Here is a 14,927-nt window from a genome sequence, read left to right as displayed (position 1 = left end):
TCAACAATTATTTAAGAACCCTAGGAGGATTATTTTAGTTAAACTACCACCTAGTGCTTTCAATAGTATAACTCTCAAGTAGTTTTAACAAGGTCAGATGACGACGTATTTAATTTTTTATCTTATTTTTTATTTAATTTAATCATTTAATTTTTAAAAAAATTCATTTAAATTTTATGTTTAAAAAAATATCAAAATATCCTTTCATCACTCCAAACTAAATAACATTAATGAAATAAACGTATTAATTATCACAACGTATAGATTTTTTTTTCTTCCTTCTCCTTCCTCATCTTTCATCTTTATCTCCAACTCAATAACATACAACAAAAATCTCTTTTTCTTCCCTGTCAACTCTTCAATTGAACTCTCCATTCTCAATGTGTCTTTCTAATTCGTCTAAACCTTTCGAATCAAACCTTAACAACCACAACAAAGCACAACAATAAGTATTCATATTAGAATTAGTAGAGTGGATGCAATCGAGAGTAGTAGAAAGAGATTTTTGTTGTATGCTGTTGAGTTGGAGACGAAGCTAAGCTGGTGAAAGATGAGGGAGGAGAAAAAGAGAATGAAAATGAAGGGAAAAAAAAACTTATTTTTGTAGTGATTTATAATAGTAAATATTTTTATTTCATTAACAATGTTAAGTTTGTATTGATGGAAGAATTATTTTGGTATTTTTTAAAATATAAAGAATAAAAATGAGTTTTCTAAAAGATAAAAAAATAAATTAAATAAAAAATAAGATAAATGATGAAATACATTATTTTTTTATTTTTAACAAATATATTTTTCTTTCCTTTTATCCGAGGATACAATATTGTTTGTCTCTATAGTAAAAGATTATTTTAATCTTGTAAAAAACAAAAGTATATTTGTTAAGACTACTTGAGAGTTATACTACTGAAAGACTTGATCCTGAATTGCCAACCAATCGTTGTGTCAAGGCAAAAAGTTCATATTGGGTACTAAGCCCAACTTCATACCTAGATTTTCATAAAGGTATTTATTTAACATACCTCATTATTTGGTTTAGTGCATCTTAAGTTTATTACAGATGGGACAATATGTAATATAAGTTATATTGTGGATTCTTCAATCTATAATGAATCCAAGGTGCAGTAAAATAAATAATGAGGTGCATTAAGTAATATCCTTCATAGAATACAATGGCCTTAAAAAGCCTTTATGTCTTTTTTTTTCTTTTATTGGTCCAATTTTGTGTCTATCCTTATTTCATTTGTAGCATGAATCAAACTCCATTTTGTAGTGAGATATAAGAGAGGTGTGAGGAGAAAAGTGGAGAGGAGGGGAGGCAAGGAGTGATGAAATTTAAGTAGATTTATTGACAAAAAAAATAGGAAAACGAGGTATGTTTAATAAATATAGGAGGTATGTTTATCAATTGTCTCATGTTATAGGTGTTGTTATATAGCTCCAGTGGGTATTTTTTGAGTCCAGATCCACTATAGTTCTCAAACCACAGAGAATGCGTTGGGTTTAGGTGGAAGGATTCAAGAGATAAGTGCCGTTTGCTATTTACAATTACAATTTATTATGTTACACTCTCCTTCTTTTATATTTTTTTATTACCAATTTTTTTTCTTCTTAAAAATCTGTTTTTTTATCCACATTAATTATTACTTAAACCTTATTTTTGCATGTTTCATCTTCATTATCTTTTGAACCCTAGTTTTGCAATGCCTCATCTGTATTTTTTAGAAAAATGGATAATTAGCTAAATTTATGGGAAAAAAATGAAAGAGGAGTACTTAGTCACGTAAGACATGTAAATAGCAAAACCTTAAAAGACTTTTGACAAAAAATAATGGATTTAATAGGTGTGTAATCATAACAAATCTCTCTCTCTTTAGCGCCATTTGTGTCTGTAATCTTATCTGTCTGCTAGACTTATAATAAATAGGTATGAAGTAGTTGATCTTTGTGGTCTGTTTTAAATTAAATAGCAACAATTATAAGTGTTGAAATTTAAAAGTTGATCATGGCCCCATCGACCATGCTTATCGTTCTCCCTTACCTTTCCTAAAATAAAAATAAAAAACAAAAACATTCATAAGTAATCTGCTGTATCGATCATTTATATATATGGCTGGTGTAATCAAGGTCAACAAATTAACAAATTGAAGAATGCTACAATTCAATGCATTATTAAAAAATAGAGATTATTCCTTTTTTTTTAATTAGGACATTTGACTCCATAATAAAACTATAAAATATTTGATAAATTTTAATCATTTGAATTAATTACTGGACTAATATTTCATCCGAAATTTAGTCACACATAAATTTCTTCTCTTCCTAAAGTTTATATATATATATATATATATATATATATATATATATATATATATAAGCACACACACAAGTGTCTCTCTGAGAAAGAGTAACTCCTTGTGAGTGCCAACATATGCTTCATATAAAAAATAAATATATATTGTGAAATCAATAATGCTTCTATTGTTATTATTATTTATTAATTTGTCACTATAATATTATTGAATTATATATTTGTTCATCTATTTAAAGGGTAAAGACTTAAGTTCGTTGACTTATGAGCGTAGGCCCACTAACGTATTTAAAAATGTTTAAAATCTTATTATAAAATATACTTTTAAATAAACTTTCATTCTATAATTGATTTTAAAATAAGATTTATTCTAGTCTCAAATGTAAAATCTAACCCAGTTTCATTCCACTGGTCAATCGAATTTGAGGATTTACAAACATAAATTTCATATTAATATTGTAAAACTTTTTTATTTTCAAAATAAAAAGAACTTTGTGTTTTTTATATCATGTGAATAAAATTTTCCAGGGAACAAATTTTAAGCTTACTCGGTCATTGAAACTCTAATGCTATTAATATTGGATAAAAACACGTTAGTCTTTGAGTAGTTTTTGTTTTTTTTAGTTTCTGAGAGATTACATGTGTTCCCTAATTTGCTAGGTCAAATACTAACCTTGTTCCAACAAACCAATCATTCCCTTAAAGGATTTTATCTTAACGACTTTCTTTCACATTACTTTTTATTTTCTTATTATGAGTGGAATAAAAAATTTCAAAATTAAAATGATCAATAAAGGAGGGGGCAATTAAGGACTAGGGAACTTGGCCTCCCTTCCTTAAAACCCTTTGTGTATATATGAAAAAAAAGTAAAAAAAATATTAATAAATAAAAATATATAAGAAAAATAGGTTTTTTTAGTTGATATTTACTTAATTTTTTTCTAGTAATAGATCATACATCTAATTTTATTTATAAAATTAGTAATAAAATATTTTTAAAATTATTATTTATTAAAATTTAAATATTTAAATAATTGTGTAAAAAAAATTTCTAAACTCCCTTTGATACACTATTGGAACTGCCCCTGCTTACACCACTGTGCTATGGGTTAGTTTTGGGTAGTGTTTAATACCGGGAGGTTTTTATTTCCAAACTAATTCACTCCAGCTAAAAATACTTTTTTCAAAAATATAAATATGTTAAATTATTGTTATTATCTTATGAATAATTGGATTTATAGTCATATTATAGAATAATTTAGCTATGAAAAAGAATGCTAATTAATTTTTTTTCAAATATTCTCATATCATTTTGTTGAATTTTTTTATTATATATCCTAAAAAAACTTTATTATATTAATCAGATTCCATCACTTTGACACACTTTCTTGAGCTGAATGCAAAAGAACAACATCTTGAGGCTGAGCTTGTGTTCTGGAAGGAAATTGATGCCCAGTATCCTCACTTTTCTCCCCTGTTTTATGTTCAGGCAAATCTTATATATATATATATATATATATATATATATATATATTCTCTTTTATTTATTTTTAAGAGAAAGCTTAGGCTTTGTTTACTTGTCTATTTTTACTTTTTAATCATAAAATTACTGCCTCTTGTTTTGAAAGTTTTTTATAGGAAAAATAATTGAAAATAAAATGTCAATTTGAAACTAAAAAGTGAAAATAGAAAATGAAAACAGAAGTAGATAAACGTTTTTTTAGACGTAGTTCTTTAGATACTTTTAATGGTGCTATCCAATCAGAATACGAATTTCACTTCGATAACTTGTGTATTTCTTTAATTCAAAAATCTTTATTACGCAGGTTGTCGAGGAGAGACTCTAATTCTAGTCGGACAATAACACCTAAATAACTTATATATTTCTGTTTTGAATGGGTTATAAGTGTTTGGATGTTGTTTCTAAATTTCAGGTGACCAACTTCGAATGTGGAGGATACTCGATTGGCAGAGGATTTTTTGGTCGAAAACTTCCTCGGGAAATGGGCAGAAATACACCCCAACATGAAGAAATTCAGACACACATATTCCACCACTCTCGTTTGAAAAATACAGAGTCTCTCCCACCCGATATAATAAGGCGCACTCAAAGCCAAAATCACTACAGAAGATGCAAACTTTAGCAAGGAACTGTGGAGGCTAGGGAATTGGCCATGCTTTGTGTTGAGGAAGCAGAACAAAAGCTAGGCACAAGTTTGGGTTCAGAATTTTTTTGGTCGTGAAAGTTGCTCATTGAATGGATGGAGTATGGAGGGAATGAGGCTGAAGCACGTGGGAAGAGGTTGGAGTGTAAGAGATTTTTTGAGGGAAACAAACCCGTGCAAGTTTCTTGCTGGATTGACTCGGTGAGTGATGGCTATGCTATGGCAGTCTCAAGCAGAAAAATGCATGTTCTGTCATTCTAGTTTCACCCCCTCTTTCTTCCCTATGATTCTAGAGCCACGATGTATAAGCTTGTCATTTCTAATAAAAAAATTTACGCACCACAATGTATATTATAAGGATTAATAAAATTTTAATATTATGCAGTGTTCTGTGTGATATTAGTGTTATGCAGTGGTCGTGTATTAAATGGACTCGGTTGCAAATTAATTGGCACAACTGTTTATCCATATAAAAACATTTTTAAAAAAAAAATTAATTTCAATCATTTTTCAAGTTTTTCTTTAAAAAATCATGTTCGACTAACCTATTCAAACGTCGATTTTTTTACATGGTAATGTACACAAAAAAAAAGTGAATTTATTTTAGTGGTCTCGTTTAACCACAAACTCATATAAATGAATCCGAATTGGATTGGGTGTTTCATACGATTCGGAACAAACTGAATTGTAATGGAATTAAGTTTTTATCGGATATAGTCATATACCCCCACCTTCAATCCAAATTTCACTACAGGATTCGGCCAATCAATAGTGTTTCAATAATTCCACGTCATTCTTGGCTTCCGTGGGACCCTCCACAATCGCCACGTCAGCAGGCGCAAATTAACGTGTCTGTTACATTTCGCACTCAATACCCACTACTGCACCGAAGGGAAATTTTGATAAAGAAGAAGAAAAGGGTTTTAGGTTAGGGGTTTGGGGAAAATGGAAAGTGGGAGAATTAGTAGTGAGAAAAATGCGATTCGAATTGAGAATCCATTTAGTTTGAAAGTGGGTCAGGTGTTTACAGGTTTTGGTATCGGCTGCGGAGTCGGCATCGGCGTTGGCCGCCCTTTAAATTTGGGTATTCATTCATTCATTCTCTTTAACGAAAGTGATGTTATGTATTTGTGAAATTCTTTGAATCTCTATATATGTTTTTACCAATGCTTATTGATTATTCCTTTTAGGTGCAATACCTATGTTGAATCAAGTAATGAGTGCCACCAGAGGTGCCACCGATGCATTTTCTGGTGTTAGCAGGCATGTCAATACTTCTGTAAGACAACATTTATCAAAATGCTGTTACTAACTTACTACTACCGTCTACCACTTTTAATGAAAATATTCATTTGTTGTATTTTATTTTATACAGTTGAGGAAGTTGGGAGCCAAGAATATTGAAGTTGGTATTGGATGTGGGGTTGGTTTTGGTCATGGTTTTGGAGTTGGTATGCCATATCAATTCTTTGCCACCTGTTTCACCTTTTTTTTTTCCTTCTGATTTTTATGTTATCACGTTTCAGTTATGTGATAGATGTAATGTTGCATCATATGAATTCCCTTGTTTAGCCTGTACATTGGATAGTCATATCATTTGTTCAATTTTTTCTTGTTTGAGTCATAATGTTCTATTGGTTTGGTCTTTGTCTTCGTAACTGTCATTTTTAACTATTTCAATGTGTTTAGTTATTATATTTTCCAAAAAAACTTGGAACACTTTTTCTTAGTTCCCAAAATGATTCATATATGGAACTGGAATTTTGGTGTCTCAACATTTTATATGCTCAGAAAATCTAACAAATGCTCCTAGGAGACAGCTTTCGAGTGTTTGCCTCATCAAATTGATTTTTAAACTATATAAGGAACTATGGTTCACTGCATGATGCTACTCAGCTGTGATGATATGTTATGCTATGCACCAGAGAAAGAATTATATTAAACAAATTAAAATGTAATGTTATACTTTAACATGCATCAAACACTAAAGAAAAAGAAAGTGGAAGCAGCAGAGGTTCTCTAGAAATTGCCACAACGTTCCTAAATCTCAGGATGCTGTAGACTCAAATGCTGATTATGCTTGAAAGTTGAAACTTAGTTATCATCTATATATCCTGGCCATATTTTCTTTGTCACTTGATATAGTGGATTCTGTTTGACTATTTCAGTTGACAAAGGCTCTCCATGTTTTATGCACTTCCTTTGGTTGATGGCTAAAGTTTTTTGTTTTTTTTGGGTGTCAGGTCTTGCTGTGAAACCAGTGGTTTTGAATCAAATTCAATCTAGTCTTGTAGTATGTGAATTTTTTTTCTCTTATTAAAAAAACTATTGTCTTCTATTTTTCCCTTTTATGTATCTCATGGCTAAAATATTGAATTTTCTAGGATGTAATGACAAAGGTGATGACAAAGATTGGACTTAGTCCAAATTTACCCTTTAGTCAGGATGCATTTCCACCATCCTTGCAAAGTGCTGCAAGCACAGTCAATACAAACCAAAGTTCTGCTGGAAGCATGATGCAGTTGGCAACTAAATCAGTTGATCAAGTATCTCAAGGCCTGCCAGGGTCTCGACCTGTGCAAATTGGTTCAGAATTTGAAAATAATCCATTGAGAGTCACTGCGGTTGACTCTGCATTTGGCAGCCGGACTGAGAAGGTCATTAGCAACTTTTTGCAAAATCCACTATTGAAGGGAGAAGGAGGAGGACTTGATGAAGCAGTATGCACTCATTTTCATAAATGACAATTAGATGCTATGCCTTTTCTTCTATTCATTCCAGCCCATTAATTTGATTTTTAATGATTTTCGGTAAAAATTTTAAAATAACTTCTAACCTAGATTTTTCACTTACATGTTATTCCTTTATACAAGTGGATGAAATGAAAGAATTTGCATTCTGTATTTTTACAGAGTGTTGAAAGAAGAGATGTAGACTATAGGAGTCATTTGCATCTTGGAATAATTATATCCCTGGAATTTGTTTCCTTTTTTTTATGTGTTAATACTAGGAAAGTTCAAGACATAGTATGGAGATGGGGCAGGCAGGCTAAAATGGAGGTGAAGCAGCCTTGGTGGAATCTAGTAGCTTCCGAGCTACTTGAGTTATGGCTCTTGGGTGGAATGTGATTCTTGAATATATTGCCAGAACTGTTTGGTTTTCAGAAATGTTCAAAATTATTTTGTGCAATTCCTAAAAAATTAATGACTATCTATGGTGGGATGGCGGCAATAGAGGTAACAGTTATTGTGGTGGCAGCAATGCTGGTGTGATATTGCTGCTGGGTTGGTGATAACAAGGGTGGAGGAATATAACTAAAAGTGATGTGGGTTGGGAAATGATGTCTATTTTCACATGCCTTTCCGGGGCATTAATAAAAAACCCTTCTCTTCCTGTGGAATTTTTTTGGGCCATGACAAGGGAATGTTACATCATTCACTGGAGTATATTTTTAAACTACATCAACCATGGTGTCTATTTTTAAACTACATCAACCATGGTATCCTGAAAATCATATATTCACATACGAACCACCTGGATCGATAATGTATCTTTCCTTTTAGTGTTTTAAATATCAAAATTGTTTGTGTTTGTTTTTGCACCCCCTGGTTCTCTCAGAAAATCACTGTACATGATCAGGCTTGAGAAACAGAAGTTCTGTTAGTTGATATTTTTTAGCCTGGAAAGATATGGTTATTAGTTGAGAGGGATGAGTATAAACTCTTTCAAATTTTTTACCTCTGTGCATCATTTGTTATTGCTAAATACTGTTTGTTTGTTTATATACTCTTTAATGATTGATTATGGTATTCTAATTTTAATACACAATTTCCTTGCAATTAAATTATTAATACAATCTTGTTAGAAGTCTTCTTGTTTGTGAAACGTTTTTCAAAACTACAATGTGTACTGCTGGACAAAATTATCTTGGTTTTCCCAATCAATATGCATGTGAATGATAGAATGTTCATCTCTCCATAATATTCCCCCTTACCTCTTTTTCTGAGTTTTTCGACGGTTAGTCAAATATTATACGAAATTCTGATTGTATGATACATTGTAGGTTGGACGTTTGCAGTCAGAAAGGACAATGCTTCAGATGGTAATTTTTATGTACAGTTAGTTAGATTCTCAATCTTATACCTAGGGCATATCTATACTCTGCTGAACTTTTTAATGGTTCAGTAACTTAAATTATTATTTTAACTTTTGACCCAAAAAACTGATCATTTTAAGTATTTTTATTTTTTTGTGTGGATTTAGGTTTTGAAACACCAGCAAATCATTGAAGAACTTGTGGAGGAAAATGAGAGGCTTCGCCGGATACTAATGGAGGACCTGAAAATACCATCTAGCAAACTTGAAGCAAGTTCTTCAGGTAGAAATAGAAATAGGTCTCCATGTACTGATTGTTTTGAGTGCCGAAGAAAACAAAGAAAAAAGTAGATTAGTAATATTCGCAAGTGCTTGCATGCTAAAGGGTCTCCCCGTTATCGCGCTTCACTGCATTTTTTGGGTTTTGTTCGTTCTAGTCGGCAGAGGCATGCAGTACCTCTGCTAATTTGAGTTTAAGGTCATCATGGATTACGAATTTCCGGCGATTACAATTTAATGAGTTAGTATACAATGAAATGGAATTATTATTTCTTATATAAATATTTTATGATAAAATGAAATTAAAAAAAGTTCTTAATACGTACTCAAATTGGCAAAAAGTAAAAGAGAAATTTCGGATGGAATAGAATAAATAGTATGCCAAATAATGAAACTTTATTCTATTCAACTTTATTTTATTTTTTTATTAATCTGAACATGGCATCAAAATAAATATTTCCTTATAGTGAGGAAGTGAAAATATGTTATTATTAATTTAATTTAAATTTTATAATCTTAAGTTCTTAACTCACTTGAATCTTAACTCCGTCTTTTTTCCCTCAATTTTTCTTTGCAAATCTTAACTCCCTAGAGTTCAATTGTTTTTATATTATCCATTATTCCAACATTTTGTATTGAGAATTGACCAAAAGTAGATCCTTCTCTGGTGTTAAGTATACAATTCAAATCGTGAGTGACTCCTTGGACAATCTAGAATATGCTCTAATGTTGGGTCATTAATGAAGTTGATTTAGGGCCCCACTGGAATAGTTGGAATAGTTAGTGAGTTTTTGGTTTTTGTTTTTAGATTGGAATAATTTTGAGTTTTTGGTTTTTGTTTTTTAAATCTAATTTTTAAAATAAAATGTGTTTAGCAAAAATGGAGTTAGAATAATTTTTAAATTATTTTCAAAATACTTATATACCCTTTTTTAAAATCAAGATTTTTTTTTTATAAATTTGATTTAGTTTTAAAAAGTCACATATTTTTTATACATGACAATAAAATGCTGTTACTATCACCACCACTTCTATCGTCAATGCTATTATCATCACCATTACATTGTCACATTGTCATTGGTATTGTCATTGTCACTACCATCACCAATACTATCTCCGTCACCACAATCACTACCAACGTCGTTGTAATTACTGGTTTGTCGACACCAACACCATTACCACAACTGTCATCGCCATCACATCAAGATCAATGACATTACTACTACTACTATTATTGCTAATACCACCACCACCAACTTTGTTGTCATAATCACCACCGCCGTTGTTGTCACCACTATCACTGTTGTTATCACCACTATCACTAATACAACCTCTATCATTGCCACCAACCACCACCAACATTGTTGTCATAATCATCATCAATATTGTTGTCACCACCACTACCATTGTTGGATTTGACACATGCTTAGTCTAAAACAATTAATACAAACGCCTCATCTATTAAAACATGTTAGGCATTACAAAATTATCAAACCAAAAACTAAAACTAGGGGCTTTAAGCTTTGTTCTAACAACCATCACTACCACCGCTACCACTAATACCACCTTTGTCACTATCGTCGCCACTGTCATCATTTCATCACTAATGTCATTACTACCACCACCAATGTCGTCAACTCTACCGTCATTGCCACTGCAACAACTACTGATATCTCTATTATTGTTGCTGACATCACAATCATCACTCGTCACCCCTGCAAAAAAAAAAACTAATTTTAATATAAAATAAAACTTTTAAAATAAATTTATTTTGAAACTGATCATATTTTTAAATCTGATTTTAATTTTTTTTAATTCAAACTAAAAACTTAGCAGTCAAGTTTGTAGCAACTCCAATTCTAGCTGCATAACCTCGAAGCCAAACGCCCTATCTTCCTCGATCCCACTCATGTTCGGATTCACTAACCATTCCCTTTCTCTTTTTGCATGTATGATTTCTTGGTCGGTCGCTTCCTTTCGCTTTCATGCGGAAGGCCCCCTACCGGCCAGAAAGAATTGTTTTAGATAGTATAGAGCGTAGGGAACATGATCAACAAAAAATTATTATGTTCGCGATTTTTCATCCACCGATGCAGAAAATTATCCAGTTTTCCATTCTCATATGAGGCCGGAAAGTTTATTGGCAACAGAAGTGATTCATCATGCTCAAACATGAGGCGATCATTCGTTATTGTTATTTTTTAAAATTTCAAAACTCAGACATCACCCCAACCAAAATGGGATGTTAAGTTTTGATGGCAAATAGAGTGCAATAGTTTTAACATTCTGTTATTCCAACATTTTGTAATTAATGAGAATTGACCAATAGACCCCTCTAGGTTTCAAGCTTACAATTCAAATCTTAAGTGTTTCTTTGAATAATCTAGAGCATGTTCTAATATTGTGTCATTAATGAAGTTGGTATATGCGATCCCAAAAGAAATAATTTTTTAGGGTAAAAGCTGGCAATTTTGTTCAGATAATGAAGTGGCAGAAAAAAGATAATGAAGTCGCCAAAGCCTGCACGTTAACATTAGCTAACAAATATGTTGATGAGGAATGTGCTCAATCCAGCACAAAATTATTATAAATGAAAGCAAGATTAGCTAACAAATCAGACACTTTATTGCCATCCTTCTTTGTAAACACTAAATTATGGTCTGCAAATAGAAAGAGTCTTCTCCAATCACTTAAAAATCCTTGCAAGTAGCCGCGATCCATTCTATGCTTGCGATCCCAAAAGAAATTTATTAACAAAATCCCTTTATATAGTACAAGGCGATAATGAGTATGGTCAATATCTCAAGGATCTTGTTAAAATCATTTTTATTAAGAGTGATGAAAAATAAATTAAAAAGAAGCTTGGTGACGCATCAAAACACTTAATTCTTAATTAGCAGAGTCACTTCTTATTATCGTTCATCATTGTAACAAGTTTATGAAGTCTACGTGGAAGAAGACAAATGTAAGCATGTTGCTTATACAAGCAATAATTGCACCTGACGATGAAAGAAGCAAAAGCGAGAGTGAAATGCTTATTTTTGCAACAGGTCACAAATTAAGCAGAGGATTTTTTAAAGTGTGGGCGCAAAACAAATGCAACACATTAAAATGGGTTCAAATTTTTCATTGACCGTAAAAGAATCATTAACTGTGATAAGCATTAAGAAGGGAGGCCAATTAATTCTCTCACTGGTTTCTCAGAGTCCGAAAATGGAACAAAAAAAATCCCCCTTTAACATTTGCTTACTTGATACGCCCACTGCATCATCAGTGGAAAATGGAGGGAAGTTTTGAGAAAGAAGAAAGTGATGCTTAGCTTTTGATAAGAAAGAAAAGGAACAAGTTACAGGGGAAATGGAAAGTGACACTTAATTTGCAGTGAAGAAATGTATTTTGAACTGAGTAAGAATCCATTTACTTTGAAGGCAGGTCAAGTACTTTGAGGTTTTGGAATCAGCCCTTTAAACTTAGCTACTTCCATTACTCCTGTCTTTAGTCTTTGGAACATACATAGAACCAGATGGACTGGACACGCTTTTTCAAGCCCCAAACTCCCCAAACTCCACAGAAAACGAGTATTTGTTTTTCCCACTTCCCTACACTTTTATATATCACAATTCATATTCATGTCTCTTATTTTCTTGAGCATTGTTTACTTTCAATGAAAAGCCCATATGCTTGTTTGTACATTCACTCATTTTTCAATACTTGGATTTATTTATTTATTTTCCAATGCGGGACATTAAATAGTCCATTCTCTTTGTTGCAGGTCATATTTGTTTACACTTGAAAAATGTTATTAAAATATGTTGATTTGATGTAACTTTTGGTGTATTATGTTTGATAATTTTAGTATGTGAAGTTTTATTATAATTTTTTTATGTTCTTCAAATATATCATTATATCATTTTGATTTTTTAAAAAAATTTAAAAGTTAATACAACACTAATTTTTTTAACGAAAAATTTAAAAGAAAATTAAAACGATACATTTTAAAAACATAAAGAATTAGAATAAAATTTTAAAATTTAATGTATCAAAATGAAACAAGTATAAAACATAATAGATCAAAATGTGATAAAGTTAAATATCTTTTTCAAGTTTTTTTTTTTAACCAAATCATATTTATATGTATTCATTCCGTGTAGGTGCAATACCCACGTTGGATCAAGTAATGAGCGGCACCAAGGGCGCAACGGATGCCTTTTATGGTGTCAGCAATTCGGTAAGGAAAAATTCATCATCTTCCTAGCTATTTTAAGTATGTCGTCATGACCATGTTGCTTTTGGTTAAATAATGAAATATCCGTTTCTTATATTTTATACAGTTTAGGAAGTTGGGAACTTCGAGTATTCCGGGCATGGCTGTTGGATATGGAATTGGCTTTAGTCATGGCTTTGGACTTGGTATGCCATATGTATTCACATTTCTCAATTCTTTGCCAAATAAATAATAGTAGTATGTTTCACCTTTTTTCTGACTTTTATAACATTAGGAATTTGTTATGATATTGCATGATATATATGTATGCATTCTTTGGATATGCTCTCTGCACATTCATTCATCAATTGATGGCTGAGTTTTCATTTACTCACTATGGCAGGCCTATCAATGAGATCAGGGGTGAATCAACTTCAGTCTAGTCTAGCAGTATGTGGGAATTTCTCTCATCTCAAAATTATTGTTGTCTTCTATTTTCTACCAATTATATATCTCATGAAAAAATCTTGAATTTGCTAGGAACCAATGACAAAGATGATTGGGCTTATTCCCGGTTTACCCTTTGGTCAGGGTGCATTGCCAATGCCAACATCCTCAAAGAGTAGGCAAATTTCTGCTGAAAGCATAATGCAACGGGCAACTAAATCATTTGACCAAATTTCTCAAGAAAGCATGATGCAGTTGGCAAGTAAATCTGCCAGCCAAATATCTCAAGGTCTTGTAGGGTCTCAACCTACAAAGATTGATTCGGCCTTTGACAATAAAGTATTAAAAAGGGCTGCAGTTGACTCTGCATCTCACACCCAAACAGAGAAGGTTATTAGCAACTTTCCGCAGAATCGATAATTGAAACAAAAACCGGTTTCAAAACAAATTTAAAAAAATCCAAACTTCTAAATATGAATATAGATTTTAAATCCAATCTATTTAATTGGGTATGGATTTTGATTTTTGTCTGATTAGTGTGCTGTTGATTTTGTAGCAAAAATATCTCATATCTTAATTGATAGTATATAACTTTTCATGATGTAAACGATGATATATTCTCAACCTTAGTACGTAAACTAGGGTACATGTATACTTTTTGTTGAACTTTTCGGTCACTTCAACTATCAGTGTTGTTATTGTGGATTTAGGTTATGAAACAGCAACAAATCATTGATGAACTTGTGGAGGAAAATGAGAAGCTTCGGCAGATACTGCAAGCGAACAACCTGAAAATACCATAAGCTTCAAGCAAGCTCTCCAGGTAGAATTAGAAAGAGGTTGCATGTATTGATTATTTTGAGTGCCCAAGAAAACAAAGAAACAAATAGGTTAAGATTAAGAAAAAATGTGTTTGACAAATTCTTTTTATCACATTTTCGGTTATTGAATGAGTTTTACGTCTTGCTAAATAAGTTGGTATTGGCTAGCTTGCTTAAAACATAACTTCTCTGTCGTTCGAAAAAAAAAACATAACTTCTTTGTGTTTACTGTTTACAGGTACGTTGCCAATTTCAAGAGAAGAAAATGACTAAAAAGTAGAGCTAAAAGAAAAAGAAAAAACCCTACATCAAGACGTGATTTTTTTTTTACAGCAAGATATGGAATTTCTATGCCTAAGTGTTACTTTGACAACTATTTTTTTTTTAATACTGTAACCGCTACGTTTCTTAAATGTGAGTAATCAATATGGAATATCCCATCAATATTAATTGCTTTTATATCGTTTTGTTTAGTACTGATTATGGATCCCTTTGTGAGTATAATAACAAATGAAGAAAAAAAAAATAAAGCTAAAAGAAAAATTCTCCATGTGTTTTGGCAAAGAAAAATTCTCCGTGTGTATTTTTATCTCTGAAGTTTTTTC

The 14,927-nt window shown here is 31.6% G+C and overlaps 2 protein-coding genes and 1 pseudogene across 2 annotated transcripts; all 3 read left to right on the top strand.

Moving 5' to 3' along the window:
- The first annotated feature begins 3,415 nt into the window (after positions 1 to 3,415).
- Positions 3,416 to 4,860, top strand: LOC114396950 (annotated as a pseudogene).
- A 369-nt stretch (positions 4,861 to 5,229) lies between these two features.
- On the top strand, positions 5,230 to 9,132 carry LOC114423389. Its single transcript, XM_028390137.1, has 7 exons — positions 5,230 to 5,560; positions 5,667 to 5,755; positions 5,852 to 5,927; positions 6,720 to 6,769; positions 6,861 to 7,196; positions 8,540 to 8,578; positions 8,740 to 9,132. Exons 1-7 carry the CDS (start codon positions 5,422 to 5,424, stop codon positions 8,920 to 8,922), a joined length of 912 nt encoding a protein of 303 aa, XP_028245938.1. The 5' UTR covers positions 5,230 to 5,421; the 3' UTR covers positions 8,923 to 9,132.
- Positions 9,133 to 12,332: 3,200 nt separating this feature from the next.
- On the top strand, positions 12,333 to 14,795 carry LOC114423378. The gene is made up of 7 exons (XM_028390128.1): positions 12,333 to 12,428; positions 13,002 to 13,078; positions 13,182 to 13,260; positions 13,458 to 13,504; positions 13,595 to 13,891; positions 14,212 to 14,324; positions 14,561 to 14,795. The coding sequence occupies exons 1-6, from the start codon at positions 12,374 to 12,376 to the stop codon at positions 14,302 to 14,304; spliced, it is 648 nt and encodes a 215-aa protein (XP_028245929.1). The 5' UTR covers positions 12,333 to 12,373; the 3' UTR covers positions 14,305 to 14,324; positions 14,561 to 14,795.
- Positions 14,796 to 14,927: the final 132 nt, after the last annotated feature.

The sequence above is a fragment of the Glycine soja genome, chromosome 1, assembly GCF_004193775.1.
Source record: "Glycine soja cultivar W05 chromosome 1, ASM419377v2, whole genome shotgun sequence".
Classification (NCBI taxonomy): Eukaryota; Viridiplantae; Streptophyta; class Magnoliopsida; order Fabales; family Fabaceae; genus Glycine; species Glycine soja.
This window is presented reverse-complemented; position numbering and strand designations above follow the sequence as displayed.

Coding starts and splice junctions, on each gene's coding strand:
- LOC114423389 (XM_028390137.1), top strand. CDS start 5,422: ATGGAAAGTGGGAGAATTAGTAGTGAGAAAAATGCGATTCGAATTGAG. Junction 7,197..8,539: donor GAGGAGGACTTGATGAAGCA/GTATGCACTCAT, acceptor GATACATTGTAG/GTTGGACGTTTGCAGTCAGA. Junction 8,579..8,739: donor AAAGGACAATGCTTCAGATG/GTAATTTTTATG, acceptor GTGTGGATTTAG/GTTTTGAAACACCAGCAAAT.
- LOC114423378 (XM_028390128.1), top strand. CDS start 12,374: ATGGACTGGACACGCTTTTTCAAGCCCCAAACTCCCCAAACTCCACAG. Junction 12,429..13,001: donor CCAAACTCCACAGAAAACGA/GTATTTGTTTTT, acceptor CATTCCGTGTAG/GTGCAATACCCACGTTGGAT. Junction 13,079..13,181: donor TTTATGGTGTCAGCAATTCG/GTAAGGAAAAAT, acceptor TATTTTATACAG/TTTAGGAAGTTGGGAACTTC.